The sequence below is a fragment of the Myxocyprinus asiaticus genome, chromosome 46, assembly GCF_019703515.2.
Source record: "Myxocyprinus asiaticus isolate MX2 ecotype Aquarium Trade chromosome 46, UBuf_Myxa_2, whole genome shotgun sequence".
NCBI lineage: Eukaryota > Metazoa > Chordata > Actinopteri > Cypriniformes > Catostomidae > Myxocyprinus > Myxocyprinus asiaticus.
Genome location: NC_059389.1, coordinates 12477655 through 12505530, shown reverse-complemented (window position 1 = coordinate 12505530; position 27876 = coordinate 12477655). Strand labels below are relative to the sequence as shown.

At 47.4% G+C, this 27876-nt stretch overlaps 1 protein-coding gene across 2 annotated transcripts in view; it reads right to left on the bottom strand.

Moving 5' to 3' along the window:
* The window catches only part of LOC127435815 (spondin-1-like), a 111146-nt gene that overhangs the window by 9174 nt on the left and 74096 nt on the right, over nucleotides 1-27876 (bottom strand). Inside the window, exons 9-13 of one of the 2 annotated variants that reach the window (XM_051689543.1) lie at nucleotides 26687-26827; nucleotides 26061-26136; nucleotides 11359-11544; nucleotides 7911-8081; nucleotides 1065-1229 (exon numbers count right to left, since the gene is read on the bottom strand). In XM_051689543.1, coding sequence (XP_051545503.1) covers nucleotides 1065-1229; nucleotides 7911-8081; nucleotides 11359-11544; nucleotides 26061-26136; nucleotides 26687-26827 — 739 coding nt within the window. Of the gene's footprint in view, nucleotides 1-1064; nucleotides 1233-7910; nucleotides 8082-11358; nucleotides 11545-26060; nucleotides 26137-26686; nucleotides 26828-27876 lie in introns of both variants that reach the window. The other variant, XM_051689542.1, reaches the window with a different exon arrangement.

Below are 27876 nucleotides of genomic sequence, written 5' to 3'. Positions count from 1 at the left end.
CACACTTACTGCATACTATATCTGAAATGCACTTTAGATTTACAGTGCACACTACCAAGAACATACTTCCTAGTGCATATTAATTTGACGTATATTCTAGTTGTGTAGTTCACACTACCTAATATATACATTTGTAGTTCATATTAAATTTGTAGAGTGCAGAACCAAGTGAAAACATTTTTGTGCTTACAAGATTTGCACACTACCTAGTAAAACTACTGTCTGTTTGTAGTGCTTACTAGTGCATACCTCCAAATGCACTAATTCTTTTGTAATTTCATATGCATTCTGGGTTTGCCATTCACACTTCTGAGTGCATATTATGTTTGTAGTGCATCCTAGATTTGTAGTGCACACTACCTAGTGCATATTACACTTGAAATACTAGAATTTCTCAAAGAATTTTAAAATTCACAACAAATTTAGTATGTAGGTAGTGTTCACAACAAATCTAGTATACTACATGCATCTACTGTAGTATGCATACTACATTTGAAATACTAGACAAAAACTAGATTTGTTGTAACACTACCTACATACTAAATTTGTTGTGCATATTAAAATTCTATTGTAGTATGATGCATGTAGTATACATACTAGATTTGTTCTGCTCACTACCTACATACTAAATTTGTTGTAAATTTAAAAAAATTAGCCCCCATTAGTTTATACATTTTTGTGCATACCAGATGTGTAGTACATACAAGATTTTGTGGCGCATAATACGTTTGTAGTGCATCAAAGGTTTGTAGTTTATACCAGATGTGTAGTGCACACTACCAGCCCATACTACATTTGAAGTGCATCCTAGGTTTGTAGTGCACACTACCTAGGGCATATTTTGTATGCAGTACAGACTTGAATTGTAGTGCATACTTCACACATTGTTTCAACACTGGTACTCAGGCAAGTGAAAAGCAAGTCTAATTAGAAATCAACAAGCAGCAAAGCCCTGAGGGCTGTAAAAAGTGGAAATTCTGGCCATGAATCAAGCTTGGTGAAGCATCTTGTTTTGCCCATGAGAGGTTGTTGGCTGAATTGACATTTTGTGGCTTCATACTTACTGCACTCAGGCATCATGCATTTCTCTGCCTCAGCCAGCTGTGCTCTGCAGGGCAAGCCATCTGAGGCTTCCATCTTCATCATACGCTCTCTTCTCCTCATCCCCACTCCACAGCTCACACTGCATGGCTCCCAATCACCCCACTCGGTCACCACACAGCTACTGGCTGCTAAAACATGCACAAAAACACATACAAAATTAACTTTGGAACATACCATAGTTTTTATATTAAGCAACTTATAATTACTACAGACTAACCTTAACCAACACCCTAACCCTTTTTTATTTAGAATTATGAGTTTATTTTTCATTTAGTGTCATATCGCATTCACATGTATTCATTTTTATAGTTCACTTATGATATTTAAAGTATTTTATGTCATCTACTGTAAACATTGAATGTATTGCAATGTAATGAAATCGTCCTGGTTACTTTCGTAACCTCCGTTCCCTGATGGAGGGAACGAGACATTGTGTCTTGGGAGCCCCAAACACCTCTGCTTTTTAAAAAAAAGGCCAAGGGGAAGACACCGCAGAGACCACACCCCGTCCAGAGAGGGGGGGGGGTACTTCAAGTGGAAATACATCACATGGTCTTACCGAGTCTTGTCGGAAGTATGTCATGTGGAGAGTCGCATGGTAGGTCCTACCCAAGGGGGGAGGAGTTTCTACAAGTATGGTGACCGGAGCAGAGGACCCTCTGCTCAAGGAAGATGTAGTTTACCAAAAGGGAAAGATTTTACAGAAGATATAACACACGGGGTTACCTATGGGGAACCACCGTATGCGGAGAACCTACCTCAGTACAGGGCCTTACCAGCGCACTTACTGAGCCGGCAGCGAGTTTCTCCGCAAACTCGACTGCCACAGGGCTAAGAAGGAAGTCATCCAGGGATCACAGTCTGTGAACACTACTGGGAGTCAAGAGCGCACGTCTTTCCCTCAAGGGAGGGGAAAGGCGCTATGCGCAAGCGGTACACCCAGCCAGCTGTCCCAGAACTTACCTGCCACTACACGGGACGAAACCGATTCAAGCCTGAGAATGTAGAACCTCATAAAGGTGTTGGGTGTTGCCCAGCCTGCTGCTCTGCAGATGTCTGCCAAAGAGGTGCCACTGGCCAGGGCTCAGGAGGCCGCTACACTCCTGGTAGAGTGGGCTCATAACCCCGCAGGGGGTGGCACGTCCTGAGCTTGGTATGCCATAGTGATGGCGTCAATGACCCAGTGGGTGGTCCTCTGTTTGGAGACAGTGCTTCCTTTCCGCTGTCCACCAAAGCAGACAAAGAGCTGCTCGGAGCTTCTAAAGCTCTGCGTGCGATCCAAATAGATGCGTAAAGCTCGCACCGGACACAGCAACGCCGAGGCTGGGTCTGCCTCCTCCTTGGGCAGCGCTTGCAGGTTCACCACCTGATCCCTAAAAGGGGTTGTGGGAACCTTGGACACATAGCCCGGTCGGGGTCTCAGGATCACATGAGAGTAACCCGGACTGAACTCCAGGCACGATTCGCTGACAGAGAACGCTTGCAGTTCCCCTACCCTCTTGATGGAAGTGAGTACAGTCAGGAGGGCAGTCTTGAAAGAGAGTGCCTTAAGCTCAGCTGACTCCAAGGGCTCAAAGGGAGCTCCCCGTAGACCCTGAAGGACTACAGAGAGGTCCCACAGGGGAACGAGGCATGGTCTAGAGGGGTTCAACCTCCTAGCGCCTCTCAGGAACCTGATGATCAAGTCGTGCTTCCCCAAGTACTTACTATCTACTGCATCATGATGAGCCGAAATAGCAGCTACATACACCTTCAAGTTGGAGGGGGACAGCCGCCCCTCCAACCTCTCCTGCAGGAAGGAAAGCACCGATCCAACTGCGCATCTCTGGGGGTCTTCCCGTCGGGAAGAACACCACTTAGCGAACAGACGCCACTTCAAGGCATACAGGCGCCTCATAGAGGGAGCCCTAGCCTGATGATCGCGAGGAGCATGAGATCCGAGAACCATGTCTGGGTGGGCCAGTAGGGTGCTACTAGGATGACCTGCTCCCTGTCCTCCCTGACCTTGCACAGGGTCTGTGCGAGTAGGCTCACAGGGTGAAATGCATACTTGCGTAGTCCAGGGGGCCAGCTGTGTGCCAACGTGTTTATACCGAGAGGTGCCTCGGTCAGGGCGTACCAAAGCGGGCAGTGGGAGGATTCCCAGGAAGCAAACAGGTCTACCTGTGCTTGACCGAATCGACTCCAAATCAGCTGGACCATCTGAGGGTGGAGTCTCCACTCTCCCCTGAGGGTAACCTGATGTGACAGCGTGTCCGCTGCCTGTGTTGAGGTCGCCCGGGATGTGAGTGGCTCGTAGCGACTTGAGGAGGAGGAGACGGCGGGTGAGTTGTGACATGCGATGGGAGTGTAGACCGTCTTGGTGGTTGATATCGCTGTGTTGTCCATCCGGACCAACACGTGCTTGCCCTGGATCAACGGCTGAAACCTCCGCAAGGCGAGCAGTACTGCCAACAATTCTAGGCAGTTGGTGTGCCAATGCAGCCGCGGGCCATTCCAAGAGCTGGCGGCTGTGTGCCCGTTGCATACGGTGCCCCAGCCCATCTTGGAGGCGTCTGTTGTAACCACAACACATCTGAAGACCTGCTCTAGGGGAACCCCTGCCAGTAGAAATGCCAGGTCGGTCTAAGGGCTGAAGAGGCAGCGGCAAATCGGTGTGATGACCACGCGATGTGTTCTGCGGCACCATGCCCATCTCGAGACTCGAGTCTGAAACCAGTGCTGAAGCGGTCTCATATGCATCAAACCGAGCGGTGTGGCCATCGCTGAGGATGCCATATGCCCCAGGAGCCTCTGAAAAAGTTTCAGTGGAACCGCTGTCCTCTACCTGAATGCCTTCAGACAGTTCAGCACTGGCTGAGGTGTCAAAGCACGAGGTCCCTGTGTGCGCATAGCAACTCTCGAGAATGAGCTAAGATCAGCCAGTCGTCGAGATAGTTGAGAATACGGATGCCCACTTCCCTTAGCGGAGGCAAGGTCTGCCTCCCTGACTTTCGTGAAGACGTGAGGGGACAAGGACAGGCCGAAGGGGAGGACCTTGTACTGGTATGCCTGGCCCTCGAAGGCAAACCGCAGGAAGGGTCTGTGTCGAGGTAGGACCGAGACGTGGAAGTATGCATCCTTCAGGTCTACCACCGTGAACCAATCTAGATGTCGGACGCTTGCTAGAATGCGTTTTTGCATCAGCATCTTGAATGGGAGTCTGTGCAAGGCTCGGTTCAGTACTCACAGGTCCAAGATTGGTCGCAACCCACCGCCTTTTTTTGGTACGATGAAGTAAGGGCTGTAGAACCTTTTCTCATCTCAGCTGGAGGGACAGGCTTTATCATGCCCTTGCTCAGGAGGGTCGCGATCTCCACACGCAAGGTAGCGGCATTCTCGCCCTTCACTGAGGTGAAGCGGATGCCGCTGAACCTGGGCGGGCGCCTGGCAAACTGAATCGCGTAGCCAAGTCGGACAGTCCGGGTCAGCTGTCATGACGGCTTGGAAAGCACGAGCCACGCGTCCAAACACCGGGTGAGGGGGACAAAGGGGATAATCGTGTCGGATGTACCGGCGGGTGGGGTCTCGCGGCGGGGTGGAGCTCGAGGTGCCACGTCGAGGGGACTTGAGCCCCGTGGCCGTGCTGAGTCGAGGAACATCGAAGCACTTACCTGGCTCCTGCCGCCCACCATGAGATTGGCCGAGGAGGGGGGAGGAGGAGTCTCGTCCCCGAGGTCCATTGGCACTAATCCTGTGTGGGGGTATTTGTGCCACAGCTGGGCGCCCAGGGGCAGGGTGTCCGCCGCTGGAGCGCCAACCCTGCCAAAAAGGAACAGTGGACGGCGGTCATGCACACTGGACATGTGACCCAGGAAACAAGGAAACTGCTCTTTTGCTCAACCTTTGGGTACCGCAGTCTCTGGGGCATGCGGCGAAAAAAGAAACAAAAGATTCTCCTCCTGGCCCTCCACCAGGGGATGGAGTGGTCTGTGCACCAGCTCCAGAGAGATGGGTCTCCTTGCCCCTGGGTCGCCCATCTCAGGGGCGCTTCAAAGCCTTCCTCGGGTTATTGGCGGCCGGCCGTGAGACGGGGGGCGTCTGCTTCCTGTGATGGGCTGCACGCCGGGGCCGGGCCACGGGGGAGGGCTGCGGTGGATACGGAGATGTTGCTGCAGGGAGACGCCCTTGGCGACAAGCAGACGGGGTGCGGGATCTTGAGCCGCGCCGGGGCAGGATATGCTTTATAGCCTCCGTCTGCTTCTTCACCGCTGAGAACTGCTGGGCAAAGTCCTCGACGGTGTTGCCAAACAGGCCAACCTGGGAGATGGGGGCGTCAAGGAAATGTGCCTTGTCAGCCTCTCATATCTCTACCAAGTTGAGCCAGAGGTGGCGCTTCTGGACCACGAGAGTGGATATCGCCTGCCCGAGAGACCGCGCTGTGACCTTCGTCGCCCGGAGAGCGAGGTCGGTGGCCGAGCACAGTTCCTGCTTCAATCCCGGGTCAGAACTACCCTTGTGCAGTTCTTTTAAAGCCTTGGATTGGTGTACTTGCAGGAGAGCCATGGCGTGCAGGGCGGAGGCGGCTTGTCCAGCGGCACCGTAGGCCCTAGCCATCAGAGACTACGTAAACCTACAGGCCTTGGATGGGAGCTTCGGGCACCCGCGCCAGGTGGCGGCGCTCTGTGGACACAAGTGCACCGCATGCTCCTTTTCCACCTGGGGGATCACCGAATACCCCCTGGCTGCTCCACCATTGAGGGTAGCGAGAGCAGGGGAGCTGAAAGATTGGGACCGGGCAGTAGAAGGTGCCTCCCACGACCTTGTCAGCTCCTAATGCACTTCCGGGAAGAAAGGAATGGGGGCGGGGCGCGAGGTGCCACGTCGAGGGGACTCGAGCCCCATGGCCGTGCTGAGTCGAGGAACATCGAAGCACTTACCTGGCTCCTGCCGCCCACCATGAGATTGGCCGAGGAGGGGGGAGGAGGAGTCTTGTCCCCGAGGTCCATTGGCACCAATCCCATGTGGGGGTATTTGTGCCACAGCTGGGCGCCCAGGGGCAGGGTGTCCGCCGCTGGAGCGCCAACCCTATCAGTGACAGATAGGGAACTGTTTTTATTAGTGCTGTCAGTCGATTAATTTTCAAATTGCGATTAAACATAATATTTTGTTGTTTTAATTAATCGCAGATCTTGAAAGTGCTGAAATATGACTCTAAATATACTTTTGTCAAAATGCATTTATTTCCATTTTAGGAAAGAAAACAAAACATGTAACAATATAATTCTTTATAAAATTTTTCCAAACAAAGCCTTCCACAGTATAAAGATAGAAATGCACTAAAATAGCACCAATTCAAATAATATTAAATGTTTCCCGAAATCTTAAGTGCGAACCGCACCCGAGTCCACTTGAAAAGTTGATCTGAGGTACAGTTCATGTGAACTCCGGTGTGGTTCGCTGCTAATATGAACGCAATCGTACCAAATTGCAGAAGTGAACCCTTATTGATGACGTATAATTCACGTCTTTGCGGGTTTAATGAACTGTGTCCAAATAAATCACCTTCAGAGAGCAGCTCACATTCTTCACTCTTGCAACGAATCCGCTGGCTCGCGGTAGACAAGCGTTAATATTCTTCACATCATTGCACACTCAATGCATCCATGGCAGACAAACAATTGTCGTTTTGTGCATGTAAAGTTTTGGTGGTAAATTCAAAGAGATGAATACTTCAATAACACAGCGAAGCTGAAGTCTTCTTGAGTTGTTGCCTATTTACAGTAGTAAACAGCTTCCGCTTGTACTCACATTGATGACGTAATCGCGGTTCAGACCCAAAAAATATGATGTGAACAGAGATCAGTTGAGGCAGGGGGGAGGAAACGAATTCGGGTTTGGTACAAGCAATCGAACAAAGTGTGAAAGCAGCCTTAAAACTCTCATCCTCCACATTATTAGTCTGCCATTAGACTGTGGCAATCTGCTTTGCTAAACCAATCGTGAAGCCACGTACACGATTTGCATCAGGGTGTCAGCGCCAAGCGCCGCTTTGAACTCCACATGAAAAGCGCTTACAGACAAAAAAAAAAAAGTCTCATTCTGCATTTTGGTGATAGTTAAGACTTGACGTGCTTCTTTGGTAATTAAAATGTGTCTTACATAGACTAAAAATACTTGACTTCCCATCTGGGCTTGTTTTGTACATCAAATAGCATTAAGAGCTCCTTTCTCCATAATTTTATCACTGACACAGAAGTGCTGTTGTGTGTGTGTTTATGGTGTGTGTGTCAGTGTAATGACTCTGGGTGGACACATTACAAAGGTTTTGCCCTTCCAACCCGTGTTTATGCTGGTTTATGCTATATTAATGGTAAATGCGTTAATTGCGATTAAGAAAAATTAACATGTTTAATAATAAGCGCATGCATTAATGCATTAATTCTGACAGCTCTAGTCTTAATATTATGCACGAGTCATAAGTCCATTGTGAATCAAATAACAGCTAGGCACAGCAAGGTAAAAATCTGAAAACACACACATTGTAATAGTTTTTGCCATAATGTTGGTCATTAACTTTATATTGTCACAAATAAATCGTGCTACCAATTTGTAATGTTAGTTGATCTCATTTGTGACATCACAGACAACAGGATGATGACAAAAATAGAAGTGTTTTTCCAACCATTTAATTAAACAACAGAACTACTGAACTATGACTAATGAACTGACATTATTGATAATGAGCTTACTGAATGAGATTATTAATGAGATCAATAAAAATAAATACTCCAGAAAAACAAATGAACATAACATATCTAACTTACAGCACTCCTCATTGACCACACACTTCTCCGTCTCCTCTGTTGGCAGTGTACAGCTCGAGCCATCCTCTGGGAACTGTTTGACATATCTCTCTCTCGACCTCATGCCCATACCACATGAGGCACTGCATGGAGACCAGCTAATCCACTCTGACATCATACACGTGGACGCCTCTAAGGAATAGAACGCAATTATATGCTAATGAGTTATATCACAAAACATTTTTAAGACTATAAAAACATCACATGAGAATTCTGAGGAATAATGGAAAATATGTTTCTTGTGATCTTAGGCTTTATTATCTAAAGGCTTATGCAGCTATTAATTTATTTATTTATTTAAATGAGAATGGAGAGTGATGGAAAAGCAGCCAACAAGTGTCCAGCATACATGGCCCCTTAACCATGGTAAAATAAATGTAACAAACAGCCTCTTTTGGTTTATACAGAAACAAAACATAATATATACGCTTTCCACTAAAATATATACAGCATTACAATGCAGTGACATGACCCACATAATCATTTCTTTATGTATGAAAAAATTTAAGATTAAAATCCTTCTTTATCCTTCTATGATGCAGCCTTGCTAGGCAGTTCATCTTTCATATCATCTACATTTCTTCCCTTATATAGTGCTGACAGATGTGATCAAATTGACCGATCTAGCCACGCTTTCTCACCCGAGCCTTTCCAATTTCTTCTGAGGCAGAGCTTGTAAATAGATTTGTTATCAGATGGGATGGATGAACTTGGGGCCACTCCCCATGGATTTGTCTCCAGTGCAGAATTGCAGACCCCACTTGGGACCGGCAGCAAACGCTGCCTAATAAAGCAGAACTAAGTGAATCATTAATAAGAGCTGTAAATAAACATGACCCTGTGGGGCCCCTAGAGGCCCCAGTTTTGCCTGTCAGTGGGCTGGTGGATTATTAATCAATGCGGGCCCTTAACGGCCTACTAATTAAAAACAAAAAAAGAGAGTAAGGAGCAAATGTGACGCTATGTGTGTGGAGCAATTGTGAAGCTATGCAGGTTCTATAAATCAATAGTGAGCGGGGGTGAAAAACAACAGCCTTCAACGTCTTTAAAAGCATCACATAGGAGTTGACATGATGTGGAAAAACAGACAGATCAGAGGATGGAGAGGTGGAGAGTGAGGCAGATGGATTAGTGGATGCAGATATGTTAACAGACATGAAGTCAAAGAGAAAGTTACAAAACAGCAAGCCAGCAAGACAGATACTGAGAGAGACCAACATCAAACATTAGGTGTGTAGATACACAACCACATACACAGTGTAATATCACTTTGATTGCAATGACTTGATTAACTTGATCTACCTAATATACAGTCAAACAAATCAAAATAAACAACTAGCAGCAGTGTATCTCTATAGTTTGTACACCAGAATTTTAGCATATGAAAATTCATTGCATTTATTCAAGCATAATACCTGAGGTCTCTGAGACCCCAAACATTAATAATTTTTTTGTTTTGTTTTTAAACAGAAGACGTTTGAAGCATGTTAAGTGTTGCTAACAAATTTTTTTGTTTAAAGACATTTGTCAATAGATATGGAAAGGATAGTTTATGACTATCAACCTTATACTTCAACATTAACTATATAAATGGCCTTGGAGTCTTTCAGAGCCCAAATAGAACATGGCAGTTAATTATAAGCACTATTACTGTTAATGTTACCTAAAAACATGGAGAATAAGGTAAACATGGAGGAAATTGTAGCAACTCAAGTATATGAACAATTATAAAATTAAAGAAAGCTTGTGATCCTCATGAAGAGAAGAATCTGCAGTGTCAGTCCCATTCTGTAAACACTTCACAAACCTGTGTGTAATTTTTAGACAGAAAATACATTTCGGATCACTGATGAAAAGTTGGATCAACAAAAAACGAATCATGCTATTGAAGTATTTTGGTTTTTATTGGGGTTCCTTTAACTATTATGGTAGGTTTAGGCCCCCTCACAATTCGAATACCTTTTAATCTTCAACCCAAATGGCCAACCAACCAAAGTGCAGATGTCGTATTGATTCTTTTAAACTATAAACCGCAATTTATTGTATATGGTTATGGTTTATAGTGCCTAACTCCCCAACGAGGCAATTGATACCTTGGTCTGCTTGAGCAGATTGCAGGCATAACTCAACAGCATCAGTTTGAGGCTGGATAAGGTTTTCTTAACTTTGAAAACAGAGGCCTTGCATTTCTCTATATTACCTGCACTAACAAGACTATCAATTAATATCTGCTTCACTCTGTTCCGTTTAAATGCAGTGGAGCATGTTTTCATGCTTGCGCTTCTGCATAAAATTTTTAAAGGAATAGATCACACAATAATTACAATTCTATCATAATTTACTCACTCTCATGTCATTCCTAACCATATGCTGTTAATTTTTTGGTGGAACACAAAAGGACCATTTTGAAGAATCTTCATGCAGCTCTTGCTACGCAACAACATTTCATAGTCACTGCATCTGTCAAGCTGCAAACAAGACAAAAACATCAAAAAAGGTATGCAACTTGTGCACTATATTCTGAAGTCATATGGTAGCTTTGTAGCTTTGTGTGAAACAGACGTAATTTAAGACGTAATTCACTGATAATCTTCACATCTGCCAAAGCTTGTATCTAGCCAGCGTCCAGATTAAAAAATGGTGCACAGACATCATTGATGCCAACATTTTTACGTTAAAATTTTTGAATTCTGTATGTAAAAAGATTAGCAATGAATAATGATTTCAATTTCAGTTTGCTCCTCACACAAACCTATTGTATGGCTTCAGAAGATTTGAAAAATAGCACACAAGTAGTATGGACTGCTTTTATGATATCTTTTTTGGAGCTTGACAGACATGGTTACTATGATTTGTCATTATTTGGCAAGAGCTGTTGTGTTCCAAGGAAAAAACAACAGCATAAATGTTTGGAATGAGATTAGGGTGAGTAAATAATGACATAATATTCATTTTTGGGTGAACTATCCCTTTACTAGATAAAAAAAACTTCAAATCAAAATCACGTTTATTTATAGAGCACATTTAAAAACAACCATGGTTGACCAAATTGCTGTACAGTGGCATCACAGGCAAGACAGTATAATAAAATAAAATATAGGTAGTAGGTCAGTTTCACAGCTTAACCATGATTTAAGGTAAATTAAAAGATAATGAAAATAAGAAAGTTTTAAGCAATGATTTAAAAACAGATAGAGAGGAGGCGGTCCTGAGGTAATCTGGTAAGCTGTTCCACAGTTTGGGGCCAGTGATAAAAAAAGCACGAACTTCTTCCTCAATTCCCCTTTTTCTTTCTCTATTCCATGCACCTTTCTTCCTGGCACACTCAGAGATTGCTATCCTTAAATCTGTTTGCTTCAAAGGCTTTTAAATGCACTGGAAATCTGGAAACGGCTATTATCTAGCTCACCCTCCTCGCTGCAGCCAGGTCCCATGCAGGGCTCAAAGTCCTGTGTGTGCAGGCAGGGCATGTTGGGGTCCAACTGCGCTTTTAGCATCCTCTGCCTCATCCTCCGGCCCTTATCGCAGGTTGAGGAGCTGCAAGCAGACCATGGAGACCAGTTTGAGTAGATGCAGGTCTCTGGAGTGTTGTCTCCTGTGGAAAGCGAGTGGACAGCATTTGCATGTAAAAAAAAGCAGTAAAGCTTTTTTTTTTTTTTTTTTTAGAAGAACACAATAGTAATGCCATAAAACACTGACTTTCCTTTGAGTTTTTGAAATTTTCTGTCTTTATTCCATTCGGTCTTTCTTTAAAGGGGTACATTTATTTTTTAAAGCAATATTCTTGGTTGAATACAAGTTAAGCTCAATCGACAGCATTTGTGGCATACTGTTGAATACCACAATAATAATAATAATAAAATACAAATCAAGGTTACAGTAAGGCACTTACAATGGAAGTGAATGGGGCCAATTTTGGAGGATTTAAAAGGCAGAAATGTGAAGCTTATAAAAAAAAAAAAAAAAAAAAAAAATTAATTCTTCTGTTTAAACTAATTTAAAAACATATTATTTGAACTGTAAAGATGATTAAATCATCATTTAGGGTTTACAGCATTACGTCATCATGGCAACGAAGTTGTCAAATTGGATATGATCAGTGGTGTAGTATTGTCTAAAGAGGTGGGCATAAGAAAGGCAAGTGATTTTATCACACATATTTTTTTTACGTCTTTTGGCGAAATACATTTGTGGTAATCAATATCATGCCACAAATGCTGTCAATTGAGCTTAACTTATATTGAATTCATAATATTAATTTAATTATGCCCTGGGGGATTCGGGGCAGCATAAAAATGCAGCATTTCCACTAGTGGTCGACCGTTATGTTTCTTATTTTTAAATGGCCGATGCCAATATCCAGAGAGCAGGGTGGCCGATAGGCTGATACAATGCCGATATCACACAATTTAATTTAGTAAATCAACAAAAAATTATACTATATTTACTCAATTTTACACAAAACAACCCCCCCCCCCCCCCCCCCAAAATAAAAATATATATTTTAAATGGTAGATAGCAGTTTCTTCAGATTTCTGTTTAGTCATCAAATTTTAGTAATTTATTTGCACATGAAGAAATTGTTAATATATTAGGAAGGAAATAACAGTACACACAGTAGTCCAGCAAACATGGATGGCATGTCCACGTTAGCAATCGCATTTACTCAAAAAATACCAAATCAAACCAATTGTACCTACAGTGTATAGTGAATAAGACATTTACTTATAGCACACATGAAGCACTTTTGCCTTGGGCTGCATCTGAAAACTTAGGCAGCTGACTTGCTACCTTGCTGCCTAATCAGTTAATGGCTTAACTGACAGCTGTTTTGAATGAATGGAACTCTTAAGGAAACTGGTCTCCGAACAGTTTGAAAAGCACCCTATTTTCATCCTACCTCCGTATACAGCCTCCGGAGGCAGCATTTTCCTGGTTTTGAATGCAGCCTTGAAGTTGCACTCACGCGCTCGTGCGTGTCCAGCAATCTCCTGACAGTTTAAATGTCCTGGATCACCTACTTGGATTGTCATCATGATTTGTGAATAAGAGGAACTTTTGATCCTGATACTGAAGTTTTTGATTCTGGCTGATAGAATACATGCTTCAGAGAAGGTATTAGATGAGCGCTCGACTGGAAGAAAACGGATTTTCGTGAGATTAGTGAATGACATCTGTTTACACGAGATATCTGCATATTTGCAAAAGTTACCGGGAACTGTTGAGGAGTGATTGTTAGAATATATGCTTTACGAGGTAGACGAGCGCTCCACAGGATGCTGGATCTGCTGAAGTTGTGTGAGGTTGGTTTATTACATCTGTTTAAATGAGATACGGGCACATTTGCAGACGGTATATGATATTAGTTTTATTGATATTTGCCTTTTTATCATTAAACAAGACAGTTAAAAGTTACAGGGAACTCTTGAGGAGAGTGAGGGAGAATGAAACAGGCAAGCACTTTAACATTATGAGCTCAAACGTGTCTGTTACGGCTCTGATATGCGGATCGTTTAAATGACACTGTGTTGCACACCGGTCTATTATTGCAGTAACATGATGGCACGTAACAACAAAATGAACCGTTTATTTATTTCCAAATTGTAATGATGAGGAGGCGGAAGCCGAGGAAGAATCCAAACACAGTGTCAGAAAAACAGGCAGTGAGGTCAAAAACACAGTAAAGCAGTCCAACCAGGCAAACAGGCAAAAGGGGAGATCCAAAAGAGAAGTCAAAACAAACAGGTCAAAACACTAGGCAATAAGGCAATGATATAAACGCTTGGTAAGGCAGATGATCTGGCAATACTTCGCAATATGGGAATGAGCATGCATGGCTTATATACTAGGCAAACAGGAAATGACATTACAGGAACTGATGTGGCAGGAAACAGGAAGTGACAGTTCAGAATTCAGGTGAGGGCTCCCTCTGGTGGGCAGGAGACCGCTCAGATGTTACAGAACCCCCCCTCTCTAGGAGCAACTCCTGGCACTCGGCGTGGACGTCCCCGTGGTCGTGGCGTTGGGCGGTCTAGCCTGGCTCGATGAAATTCCTCTATGAGTGAGGGGTCCAGAATATCAGAAGCAGATATCCATGATCTCTCCTCAGGCCCATATCCCTCCCAGTCCACCAGGAATTGGAGCCAACCCCCTCTACGCCTCGAGTCCAGCAGCATGTTCACCCTATAAGCTGGCGATCCGTCAATGTCCAGCGGAGGCGGTGGTTCTTGAGACTCAGCGTTGGGATCAGCATTCTGGTGGACCGGTTTGAGGAGCGAGACATGAAATGATGGAGAGATGCGGTAGTTAGCAGGAAGCTCAAGCTGATATGTAACCTCATTTATCTGTTTTACGATTTTGAATGGGCCAACATACCTTGGGCTGAGCTTCCTGCTCGGCAGACGTAACTTGATGTCCCTCGTAGAGAGCCAGACCTTCTGTCCCGGTTGGTAGCGAGGATGTGGGCGCCGTCTTCGGTTAGCCTGGAATTCTTGCCTTCATACGGCTCTTTGAAGATGGACATGAGCACTATCCCATACCCTCTCGCTACGACGTATCCAGTCGTTGACCGCAGGAACAGAGGAAGGTTCGCCAGACCACGGAAACAAAGGAGGTTGATATCCTAGCACGCATTGGAATGGGGTTAGTCCTGTAGAGGCATGGGTTAATGAATTCTGTGCATATTCTGCCCATGGCAAGAACTCTGCCCACTGATTCTGTTCCCGGCTACAGTATGTTCTCAGATATCTACCGATTTCATGATTCAGTCTCTCGACTTGACCGTTTGACTGGGGGTGATATCCTGACGTCAGACTCACATTGATGTCTAATTGTCGGCAGAAGGCTTTCCACATCTGAGATGTGAATTGAGTCCCCCGATCAGAGACGATGTCTTTAGGTAAACCATAGATGCGGAAAACCTGGTGAAACAGGGCTTGAGCCGTTTCCATGGCGGTTGGCAGACCCTTGAGGGGAATAAGACGGCAAGACTTGGAGAATCTATCAATGATGACAAGAATTGTTGTGAAATTTTCAGATGGTGGGAGATCAGTAACAAAGTCTACTGACAGGTGAGACCATGGACGTTGCGGGATGGGTAGTGGTTGCAGAAGACCAGATGGCAGTTCCTTGGGGGTCTTCGATTGTGCACAAACTTGGCAGGCTTTCACGTAATCAGTTACATCTCTGTTCATCATTGACCACCAGAAAACGTTGTGGATTAATTTGATTGTGCGTGAGATACCTGGATGACCTGAGGTGATGGAGGTATGAACCCATTGCATGACCCGTTTTCGTTGTTCCTGGGGAACATATTGTTTGTTCGGGGGGCACATAGCAGGCGGAGGATTTTGCTGCGTGGCTCTTTGGATCTCCTCCATGATGTCCCAGTTCACAGGAGCGATAATTACAGAAGAAGGGAGAATGGGTTCAGGAGAATGATCTTGGAGAGGAGGGTCATGGCATCTGGAGAGGGCGTCTGCCTTGCTCTTCTTACTTCCTGGGCGATATGTCACAGTAAATTGGAATCTTGAAAAGAACAGTGACCATCTGGCCTGACGTGAGTTTAGTCTCTTGGCACTCTTTACATACTCAAGATTTTTGTGATCGGTGATAACCTGGAATGGGTGAATGGCTCCCTCCAACCAGTGTCTCCACTCTATTGCAGCTTTCATGGACAGTAACTCCTTATTTCCAACATCATAGTTTCTTTCGGCGGAAGTGAGTTTTCTTGAAAAAAAATGCACACGGGTACAACTTAGCTGGTTGACCTTGACGCTGTGACAGTACTGCTCCAATTCCACAGTCAGATGCATCCACCTCCACTACAAATGGGAGGTTAGGGTCAGGGTGTTTCAGGATAGGTGCCGAAGTAAAACTTGACTTGAGTTTTGTGAAGGCGATGGTGGCTTCGTTTGTCCACTTTAACTTGGATGGTTTCCTTCTCATAAGAGACGTCAAAGGAGAGGCGATCATGCTGTAATTCCAGATGAAATATCGGTAGAAGTTGGCAAAACCTAGAAATCTTTGAAGTTCCTTGATTGTGGATGGTTGGGGCCATTCTGTGACTGCCTGGATCTTGGTAGTGTCCATCTCCACTCCCTGATGACTTATGTGATATCCCAAGAACGTTGTTTTCTGAACATGGAACTCACATTTCTCAACTTTTACATAGAGTTGATGCTTCAGACGAGAGAGGATGTTTTGGACATGTTCAATGTGTTCAGCTTCCGACTTGGAGTAAATCAGGATATCGTCAATGTAGGCAATAACATACTGGTTCAAGATGTCTCTGAAGATATCGTTAATGAATGACTGAAACACAGCTGGCGTGTTGGCTAGCCCAAACGGCATCATCAAGTACTCATAGTGACCTCTGGTGGTGAGAAATGCAGTCTTCCACTCATCACCTTCCTTAATCCGGATGAGATTATAAGCGCTTCTTAAATCTAATTTGGTGTATATCTTTGCTTCACGAAGTTGTTCCAGGGCAGCAGGAACAAGAGGGAGCGGATAGCGGAATTTCACCATCACATTGTTAAGTCCACGATAATCAATGCATGGTCGTAGACCTCCGTCCTTCTTCTCAACGAAGAAGAAACCTGCTGTTGCTGGTGAGGTTGAAGGTCGAATGAATCCAGAGTTAATAGCCTCTTCGATGTAATCTTCCATGGCTTGAGATTCTTGACGCGATAGTGGGTAGACTTTACTCTTAGGTGGCATGGCATTGGGCAGAAGGTTGATGGTGCAATCCCAGGGGTGGTGTGGTCGTAACTGTGTAGCTTTGGATTTGCTGAATACCTCTAAGTAGTCGTGATAGCAGGCAGGAATTTTGGGACTGGGGGCAGTGAACGGACTCTCAACACTCGTGGCGAGACATGGTCTTGGCATATTGATGTTCATGCAATGGGTGAGGCAGAATTTGGACCAGTGAGACAGTTCTCCATGATACCATGATAGTACAGGATCGTGAACAGATAACCATGGATGTCCAAGGATGATTTCATACCTGGGTGAGTCAATGATGTAGAGTGATATGTTTTCACTATGGAACAGACCAATCTGTAGCTGTGCAGGTGCAGTTTGTCGGGTGATACCTCCCTCAATGGGTTTATTGTTGACATTAGTGATGCAAATTGTGGGAACACAAGGTAACGTAGGTAGACTGTATTTCTTGACAATATCTTTGTTGATCAAATTCAGAGCAGCACCAGAGTCAATCAACGCAGTCAAGGTAATGGGACCATTTTTGTAGTCAGCTGAACAGGAATCAACAACGATTTTGAAATCTGAAGAGAGCATTGATTAACACTCCCCCGTCTGGTAGTAGTGGTGGCTCTCCCGACTTTGTGTGGGCACTCGACGTTACGGTGGCCTGCTTCACCGCAGTAAAAACAGAGATCATGTTGGCGGCGTCGAGTTCTCTCTTCATCAGATAGATGTGCATAGCCTATTTGCATGGGTTCTTGGTTGACGGTTGGTGTAGTGAGGAAGTGTGTGTGAGGCAGATGAGCAGATTTCCTCTTAGGATTGTTTCTCAACAGGTTATCTATCTTGATGGCCATAGTAACAAACTCAGAGAACGTTAAATCCTCACCCTTGCAGGCCAGTTCCGTCTGAAGCTCAAGGTTTAAACTCTGTTTGAAAACAGCCCTTAGAGACACATCATTCCATCCACTGTGAGCGGCAAGGGTTCTAAATTCAATAGCGAAATCTGCAGCGGTACGGTTGCCTTGAGACATGTGTAACAATTGTGTGGAAATATCCTTTCCCCCCTCGGGATATTCAAACACATCTCTGAGTAGTTGTAAGAAGTATGCAAAGGAGGAACAAAACTGTGAATCCGTCTCCCAAACCGCTGCAGCCCAATCAATCGCCTTACCAGATAACAATGACATCAGAAAAGTGCATTTACTTGCTTCACTTTGAAACTGATCTCTCTGGCTTTCAACATAAATGCGTGCTTGTCTGATAAAACCACGACATTGTCCTGCAGAGCCATCAAACTTGTCTGGCAATGGCAGTTTTACCGTTGGTGGTGTAGCCGAAGGAAGCGATCGAATATAGTGGGTCAAATGATCGTTTGCCGACTGCAGTTTGTTGAGCTGCTCTTGGTAGTTCTTCAGCATTTCGCTCTGATAAGCGAACGCCGCTTGAAGCTGAGAAACTTCCGCTGGATTCATAATAGGCGAAGTATTCTGTAATGATGAGGAGGCGGAAGCCGAGGAAGAATCCATATGCGGATGTTTATTCAAACAGTCCATCAAAATCCAAACACAGTGTCAGAAAAACAGGCAGTGAGGTCAAAAACACAGTAAAGCAGTCCAACCAGGCAAACAGGCAAAAGGGGAGATCCAAAAGAGAAGTCAAAACAAACAGGTCAAAACACTAGGCAATAAGGCAATGATATAAACGCTTGGTAAGGCAGATGATCTGGCAATACTTCGCAATATGGGAATGAGCATGCATGGCTTATATACTAGGCAAACAGGAAATGACATTACAGGAACTGATGTGGCAGGAAACAGGAAGTGACAGTTCAGAATTCAGGTGAGGGCTCCCTCTGGTGGGCAGGAGACCGCTCAGATGTTACACAAAGGCGATGTTTCATTAGCCATGCTGAATGCGAGAACTGCGTGTTTGTTTACTATGCAGCGCTAAGAAACTGAGAATGCTCTCTGACAAGAACGGAGAGTAAAATGTGTTTATTATTTTGCCAAGATGAAACAAGTTGCAGTTTTGGTGCAAAGAAAGTTGAAGCATACCGAATAAACTATTCGATCAAGAACTAGTGGACCAATGGGGATGCAAAACGCCCCCTGATTTACATGAAACTCTACTCACAAGTTTTGGAAAACCAAGCGCAGAACTTAGAAACAAAAGCAAAGAAAAATACAGTGCAAGCATACAAAAAAATGAAAATGAGCAAAATTGTCAGAGAGCACAAAAAACGTCATGGTTACTGGTGTAACCTCCGTTCCCTGATGGAGGGAACGAGACGTTGGTGTCGATGTAGTGACACTAGGGGTCACTCTTGGGAGCCCGAGACACCTCTGGTCTTTGATAAAAGGCCAATGAAAATTGGCGAGTGGTATTTGCATGCCACTCCCCCGAACATACGGGTATAAAAGGAGCTGGTATGCAACCACTCATTCAGGTTTTACGCTGAGGAGCCGATATAAGGTCCGGCCATTTCAGCGGGTAGTTCAGCGTTGTGGCAGGAGGGACCAACGTCTCGTTCCCTCCATCAGGGAACGGAGGTTACACCAGTAACCATGACGTTCCCTATCTGTCACTCACTCGACGTTGGTGTCGATGTAGTGACACTAGGGGTCCCTATACAAAACGCCACAAGGCTGAACTGTGTTACGTGAACTGGCGGTGCGTGGTGGGCAAACTTGCTGTGTGCCTCATAGCCAGCACACCAGGTCGACACGTAACCTCCCCCAACACAGTTATGAGTGTCGAACGGCCCTTTTTGGGGACAAGTCGACGACCCAGAGATAGAGACAGGCTTAACCCAGTCATGGCCTCTTTCCCCTTCTCTTTTTCCACTCCCTAAAAAAGAAGGGGGATTATCCGACTGGGCCGCCAGGTCTAGTCGGGGGGTGTCCCTCCCAAGGGGAGGACACCGCAGAGACCACACCTCGCCCCAAGAGAGGGGGGGATATTTAAGTGGAAGAATACATCACATGGTCTTTCCAACCATGTGGAGAGCCTTCAAGGTAGATCCTACCCAATGGGGGAGGAGTTACTACAACATGGAGACTGAGGGGCTCTGCCCAAGGAAGACGCAGTTTGCCAGTAGGGAAACGAACTAGCGGAAGATATAGATCGCATGGGGTTAGCCTTACAGGGAACCGCCACATGCGGAGCACCTACCCCAGAACCGGGCTCTTAGTTAGCGCGTGTACTGGGCCGGCAGCGAGTCTCTCCGAAAACTCGACTGCCACAGGGCTCGGAGGAAGTCAACCAGGGAACAACCTTTGTGAACACTACTAGGAATTAACAGCGCACGTCTTCAGCTCAAAAGGAGGTGGAAGGCGCTATGTGCAAGCGATACACCCGGCCGGCTATCCCAGGCTTATCCGCTTGTGTTGCGTGCCACTACCTGGGACGAAACCGGTTCCACCTGGAGGTTGTAGAACCTTGCAAAGGTGTTGGGTGTTGCCCAGCCCGCTGCTCTGCAATGTCTGTTAGAGAGGCACCTCTGGCCAGGGCCCAAGAAGCCGCTACACCACGAGTAGAATGGGCTCGTAGCCCTACCGGGGGCGGCATGTTTTGGGCGAGACATGCCATAGTTATGGCGTCAATGAGCCAGTGGGCGATCCTCTGCTTGGAGACAGCGCTTCCTTTCCGCTGTGCACCGAAGCAGACAAAGAGCTGCTCAGAGAGTCTAAAGCTCTGCGTGCGATCCAAATAGATGCGCAAAGCGCGCACCGGACACAGCAATGCCAGGGCTGGGTCTGCCTCCTCCTGGGGCAGCGCTTGCAGGTTCACCACCTGGTCTCTAAAAGGAGCGGTGGGAACCTTGGGCACATAGCCCGGTCGGGGGTCTCAGGATCACGTGAGAATAGCCCGGACCGAACTCCAGGCACGTTTCGCTGACAGAGAACGCTTGCAGGTCACCTACCCTCTTGATGGAAGTGAGCGCAGTCAGGAGGGCAGTCTTCAAGGAGAGTGCCTTAAGCCCGGCTGACTGCAAAACTCAAAGGGGGCTCTCTGTAGACCCTGAAAAACTACAGAGGTCCGATGAGGGAACAAGGCGTGGCCTGGAGGGATTCAGCCTCCTGGCACCTCTTAGGAACCTGATGATCAGATCATGCTTCCCTAAGGACTCACCGTCGACTGCGTCATGGTGTGCTGCTATGGCAGCAACGTACACCTTCAAGGTGGAAGGGGACAGCCTCCCTTCCAACCTCTCTTGCAGGAAGGAAAGCACTGATCTGACTGCGCACCTCTGGGGGTCTTCCTGATGGGAAGAACACCACTTAGCGAACAGACACCACTTAAAGGCATACAGGCGCCTCGCAGAGGGAGCCCTAGCCTGAGTGAATGTGTCTACCAACGCAGGTGGGAGACAGCTTAGGTCTTCCGCGTCCCGTCCAGGGGCCAGACATGGAGATTCCAGAGGTCTGGGCGCGGGTGCCGGATGGTGCCCCTTCCCTGAGAAAGAAGGGCCTTTCTCAGGGGAATTTGCCCGGGGGAGCTGTCACGAGGAGCGTGAGGTCCGAGCACCACGTCTGGGCGGGCCAGTAGGGTGCTTACCAGGACGACCTTCTCCTCGTCCTCCCTGACCTTGCACAGGGTCTGTGCGAGCAGGCTCACTGGGGAAAACGCATATTTGCGAATGCCAGGGGACCAGCTGTGTGCCAGCGCGTCTATGCCGAGGAAGGCCTCGGTGAGGGCGTACCAGAGCGGGCAGTGGGAGGATTCTTGGGAGGCGAACAGGTGCATCTGTGCCTGACTGAATCGACTCCAAATCAGCTGGACCACCTGAAGGTGGAGTCTCCACTCTCCCTTGAGGGTAACCTGTTGTTACGGCGCGTCCGCCGAAGTGTTGAGGTTGCCCGGAATGTGAGTGGCTTGCAGCGACTTGGTGCTGCTAACTCCGTTGGAGGAGACGGCGGGCGAGTTATGACATACAGCGGGAGCGCAGACCGCCTTGGCGGTTGACATATGCTACCGCTGCCGTGCTGTCTGTCCGAACTAGCACGTGCTTGCCCTGGATCAACGGCTGGAACCTCCGCAGGGCGAGCAGAATTGCCAGTAACTCGAGGCAGTTGATGTGCCAACGCAGCTGCGGACCCGTCTAGAGGCCGGCCGCTGCGTGCCCGTTGCCAACAGCGCCCCAGCCCATTTTGGAGGCGTCTGTCGTGACCACGACGCGCCTGGAGACCAGTTCTAGCGGAACACCTGCTCGTGGAAACGAGAGGTCGGTCCAAGGGCTGAAAAGACGGTGACAGACCGACGTAATGGCCACGCGGTGTGTCCCGTGGCGCCATGCCCGTCTCGGGACTCGAGTCTGGAGCCAGTGCTGAAGCGGCCTCATATGCATCAACCCGAGCGGGGTGGCCACCGCCGAGGACGCCATATGCCCCAGGAGCCTCTGAAAATGTTTCAGTGGAACCGCTGTTTTCTGTTTGAACGCCTTCAAACAGGCCAGCACCGACTGGGCGCGCTCGTTCATAAGGTGCGCCGTCAAGGAGACTGAGTCCAACTCCAAACCGAGAAAAGAGATGCTCTGAACCGGGAGGAGCTTGCTCTTTTCCCAGCTGACCCGAAGCCCTAGTCGGCTGAGGTGTGAGAGCACCAGGTCCCTGTGTGCGCATAACCCGTCTCGAGAGTGAGCTAGGATTAGCCAGTCGTCGAGATAGTTGAGAATGCGAATGCCCACCTCCCTTAACGGGGCAAGGGCAGCCTCTGCGATCTTCGTAAAGACGCGAGGAGACAGGGACAGGCCGAAAGGGAGGACTTGTACCGATACGCCTGACCCTCAAACGCAAACCGCAGGAAGGGTCTGTGTCGAGGAAGGATCGAGACGTGAAAGTACGCATCCTTCGGGTCTACCGCCGCGAACCAATCTTGATGCCGGACGCTCGCTAGAATGCGTCTTTGCGTCAGCATCTTGAACGGGAGTCTGTGTAAGGCCCGGTTCAGTACTCGCAGGTCCAAGATTGGCCGCAACCCACCGCCTTTTTTCGGTACAATGAAGTAGGGGCTGTAAAACCCCCTCTTCATCTCGGCTGGAGGGACAGGTTCTATCGCGTCCTTCCGTAGGAGGGTAGCGATCTCCGCGCAAGGTAGCAGCGTTTCCATCTTTCACCAAGGTGAAGTGGACACCGCTGGACCTGGGCGGATGCCCAGCGAAGTGAATCGTGCAGCCGAGTCGGACGGTCCGGACCAGCCCTCGCGACGGACTGGAAAGCGCAAGCCATGCACCCGAGTTCCGCGCAAGGGGGACCAAAGGGACAACGTCATCGGATGTACCGGCGGGTGGGGCCTCGCGGCGGGGCGGAGCTTGAGGTGCCACACCCCATCGTGGCCGTGCTGAGTCCGAGGACATCGAAGCACTTACCTGGCTCCTTGTGACCACCCCCGGAACAGCCTGGGACGGGGGAGGAAGAGGCCTGTCCTCATGACCCGTGGAGACTGTCACATCGGGGGCGGATTTGTGCCACAGCTGGGCGCTCAGGGCGGGAGACCGCCGCTGGAGCGCCAACCTGCCAAATGGAGTGGTGGACGGTGGTCGTGATGCCAGCCGTACACACCGAATATGTGACCCAGGGAACAAGGAAACCACTCTTGCGGAGCTCTTGAGTACTGCAGCCACTTGGGCATGCAGCGCAATTAAATGCAAAAGGTAACAAAAAGAAGATCTGCTTACCAGCTCCAGAGCAGCGGGTTTCGTTGTCCCTGGGTCGCCCGTCTCAGGGGCGCTTCGAAGACCTCCGTGGGTTCTTCGGTGCCGGCTGTGAGACGGGTGGCGTCGGCTTCCTGCGGTGGGCTCCACGCCGGGGCCGGGCCGGAGGGGCGGGCTGCGGCGGAGCCGGTGCAGTCACCGCAGGGGGACGCCCTCGGCGATGAGTAGATGGGGGGATCTTGAGCCATGCCGGGGCAGGACAAGCCGGCTAGCATCCATCTACTGCTCTACCATCGAGAACTGCTGGGCAAAGTCCTCGACAGTGTCGCCGAATAGGCCCGCCTGGAAAATGGGGGCAGCAAGGGATCGTGTCCTGTTGGCCTCACCCATCTCGACCAGGTTGAGCCAAAGGTGGCGCTCCTGGACCACTAGTGTGGCCATCGTCCGCCCGGGAGACCGTGCCGTGACCTCCGTCGCTCGGAGAGCGAGGTCGGTCGTCGAGCGCAGTTCCTGCATCAATCCCGGGGCGGAACTACCCTCGTGCAGTTCCTTTAGCGCCTTGGCAGACTAGCAGGAGAGCCATGGCGTGCAGGGCGGAGGCGGCTTGTCCAGCAGCGCCGTAGGCTTTGACCGTCAGAGACGACGTAAACCTACAGGCCTTGGACGGGGGCTTTGGGCACCCACGCCAGGTGGCGGCGCTCTGCGGGCATAGGTGCACCGCGAGCGCCTTTATCCACCGGGGGATTGCCGAATAACCCTTGGCCGCCCCACCATCGAGGGTAGTGAGAGCGGGGAAGCTGAAAAGATCGGGACCGGGCAGTAAAAGGTGCCTCCCGCGATCTTGTCAGCTCTTCATGCACTTCCGGGAAGAAAGGAACGGGGCGGGGCGTGGCTTTGAGCGGCGCCGCGAGCCCAGGAACCAATCACAGAGCCGCGAGGGTTCAGGGAAGAGCGGTGAAATCCACTCTAACCGACGCTCGCGGCTGTCCGGGAAAGCATGTCGTCATCTCCGCGTCAGCCTGTGACTGGGCGATCGACCCCGAAGGGAGGAGCCCAGGCGAGGCTTCCGACTGGACGAGCCCGCTCTCCGATGCTGCGCTCGAGAGCTCATCACTTTCGCGGGCTCCGAATAAGAGGTCGAACTCGCCGTGAGACGAGCCGGCGGACTCACCCGGAAGCCCGATCGGGGCAGACGAGCGTGCTGGGGAATGGGAGTTCCGCGGGGGGATACCCGGCGGAGGCGGTCCCATTGGGGTCTCCAAATCGCCCCCAGTGCTAGCCGCGCTGGCCTCAAACCCGTGGGTAAAAGGACCGAGGCGGGAGCCTCTGGGGTGGCTCGCTTCCTTACGAAGGCGAGCCGCGACCGCAACGTTGCCATGGACACATTCTCGCAATGAGAATGTGACCATCCACGAACGCTGTCTCCGCGTGAGCAGTGCCCAGACACGAAAGACAGTGATCGTGACCGTTAGAAGGCGAGAGATAACGAGCACAACCAGGAATAACACACAATCGGAAAAGCATCTTTAAAAAGACGCGTCTTTAAAAAGACGTTCCGTGTGTGCGCTCTTTTAGAGAAATATATACTCTTTTAGAGGGGAAAAATGCTCTTTCAGAAAATATACTCTCTAGTTTTTCTGCCGAAGCGCCCAGGGGCATTCTCTGCAGTGCACCAGTGCAGAGGAGGGAGAAGTCGCTGAAATGCGCCGTCAGATCCAGCAGGTGAATAAACAGTAGTATTCAGCTCAATGAGCATGACCGTTCGGCTCCGAAGAGAAAATCTGAATGAGTGGTTGCATACCAGCTCCTTTTATACCCGTATGTTCGGGGGAGTGGCATGCAAATACCACTCGCCAATTTTCATTGGCCTTTTATCAAAGACCAGAGGTGTCTCGGGCTCCCAAGAGTGACCCCTAGTGTCACTACATCGACACCAACGTCGAGTGAGTGACAGATAGGGAACAGTAATATAACCGAGAAAACATGATTTTGTTTGCAATTCTGATGACTTTGCTTTAATTTCTTTCTATTTCTTTTTTTTTTCCAGCATATTTTAAATGCGTTTATATATTTTTGATTTGTGCCTGTTATTTTTTGATCTGCGGCAATTATTTTGATCTGCGCTTATTATTTTTGGATCCGTGACAGCAATACTTTTGATGGGATTTTGATCCCATAATAAACAAACACATTTGGTGTGAAGCGACAGCAGTCCAGGACAATGGGTCAGTATAGATTCCAAAACCGCATGAGCCAGAAGCTAGCTAAATCCTTGCTAAAATCTTACTTAGTGCACCTTTAAAGCTGAAGTTTTTGAACTTTTTCAGTGTTAAAACTCTGTTCTATCTCATCTATATATGCAGATAAAACTATAAGTAAGCCATTTGTAGGTCAATTTCCCCAAAAAGTGTAAACACAGCCCAACACAGTACGACTGGCTCAACCAATAGCATTCGTTTAAGGCGGGGCTATCTGTTTTGGACCAATGAAAACAGTTCTTAGTGTAGCTCCACAATGTCCACTCCCATCCTCATCTTTCCATTCTTGAAAGTCAAAACAAGTTGGAGGGAAACTACAGCTAATTACCTATCTCTGTAAACTAGCCAACAAACATAATTGAAGCGCACTTCATCTTCTTGTTTGACTTCACCATGACACACTGGGAGGTTTACGGTTTACTTGTTCATTAAACTGTCCGGTGACTATGTTTTTAAATGGTGCTACAAATTGGATAAGATAACCATACACACCTTCCTCCTTCTCCTCCTGAGCAATATCAGCGATGATATCGTCTATGGTGTCTGGAACGGTATTACACTGCTCTCCCTGCAGATTGGAAGAACATGGCTAATCATCACAGCTCTGATATGATCCACCATTTGCCATCTGATCACTATCACACTAAGCCTGGTGCAAAAAAATTATTCTCCAGGGGCAGATGACAGTACACTAGCTGGCAAAAGGCCCTTAGATGAGATATTTCCCAACTGTGAGATGGAGATGGAACATCTGGTGCAGAATATTAAGAATTCCAGATCATTCTGCTAAATTCCAAAATGTCAGATTCTTTTTTAAATTGAAAGATCAGAAGATTCCAAACAGTGTCATTTGACATTTTTTAAGAGTGGTGTGGAGTTTTCATGCATCAACACTGCATGCCTTGACATATTTTTGTAAGCATTTATTTTAGTTTATTTAGCAAATGGACTTTGACTCAGCAATTTTGGGTCAAGAGCTATATTAAACAACACAGCTGTTCATACATAGTTTAAAATAAATTTGTCCCATTTAGCTAAAGAATAGATGCCTTTCAATAACTGGAATACGAAAAAGCTGGGAAATTTGATTTAAAAAATATCTTGGCTTTTAAAATCACCTTTCTAGCAATCCTCTCCACGACCACTCGGGCCAAAGGCGAGATGGGACCACCTGATGGGTCGTAAAAGGGGCTCTGTGGGTGATCCAAACTGGTGAGGGGCCGAATCCGCTCCTGGGGATTACTGGGTTTATTGGGAGACTAAGATAAAGAGAAGGGAGAGAGAAGAGAAAGAGAGGGAAGGATAAAGAAAAAGAGAGGGAGCATATATGACTTTTGGATGCCATCTGTCAGGGCCTCCCACCTTTCATCTCCATATGCATCATTCATTCGCGGTGTAATATTCCCTTTATGAGAGATTTATGGCGTGTTTCCTGCCTCTGTGCTTTGAGAGTCACCTGACAGTTATCCGTGTTCCACCCAGAAGACTTCAGAGAAATGCTGCAAAACAAAGACCAACTGCTGCTCCAACTGCTTGGTTAAACTGAGTTCAACTTCTTAAACTACATTACTACTTTCAAGAAACGTCTTAAAGGGATAGTTCACCCAAAAAATATTTTGTCATCCTTTACACACCTTCATGTTGTTCCAGAACCCTTTCTTCTGTGGAACCCAAAAGGAGATGCTAAGCAGAATGTTTGTCTCAATCAAAAATTAAAAAATGCACTTTTTTCAAACAATGAAAGTAAATGTTGATTGAGGTTGTAAATACTTAACATTGTGCCTGACGTCTATTTTTGAGTTCCATACAGGTTTAGAACGACATGAGGGTGAGTAAATGAAGACAAAATTTTCATTTTTGGGTGAACTATCCTGTGAAGTCCTGCTAAAATTGTGTCAGTTACTGCCTTGTACCAGCAGGGGGCAGAGTGTGGAGTGCTGATTTCACTTTTTGGATGTGTTTACTGTGCAAAGACTTAAAACTGTTCTGTCTAGAAGTCTCTTGTGTAAATATGAAGATGCTAATGACACTAGAAGCAACACAGCAAGGGAATTGTCTACCATGTTTGCTCACTCTTTTTCTTTCTGTATTTATTTATCTAGTGTAGCCATGGACTTTGTATATTCATGGGGATTAAACTGAAAATATAAGACAATGTGGAAGCACTATGAATGTAAAACAGCTGCCGGAATTCTGCGTAATGGAATGAAACCCTACTGAAAAAAACAGCTTAAACCAGCATAAGATGGTTTTCTGGTCTTAGCTAGTTTAAGCTGATTTAGCTGGTCCCTCAGCCTGGCCAAGCTGG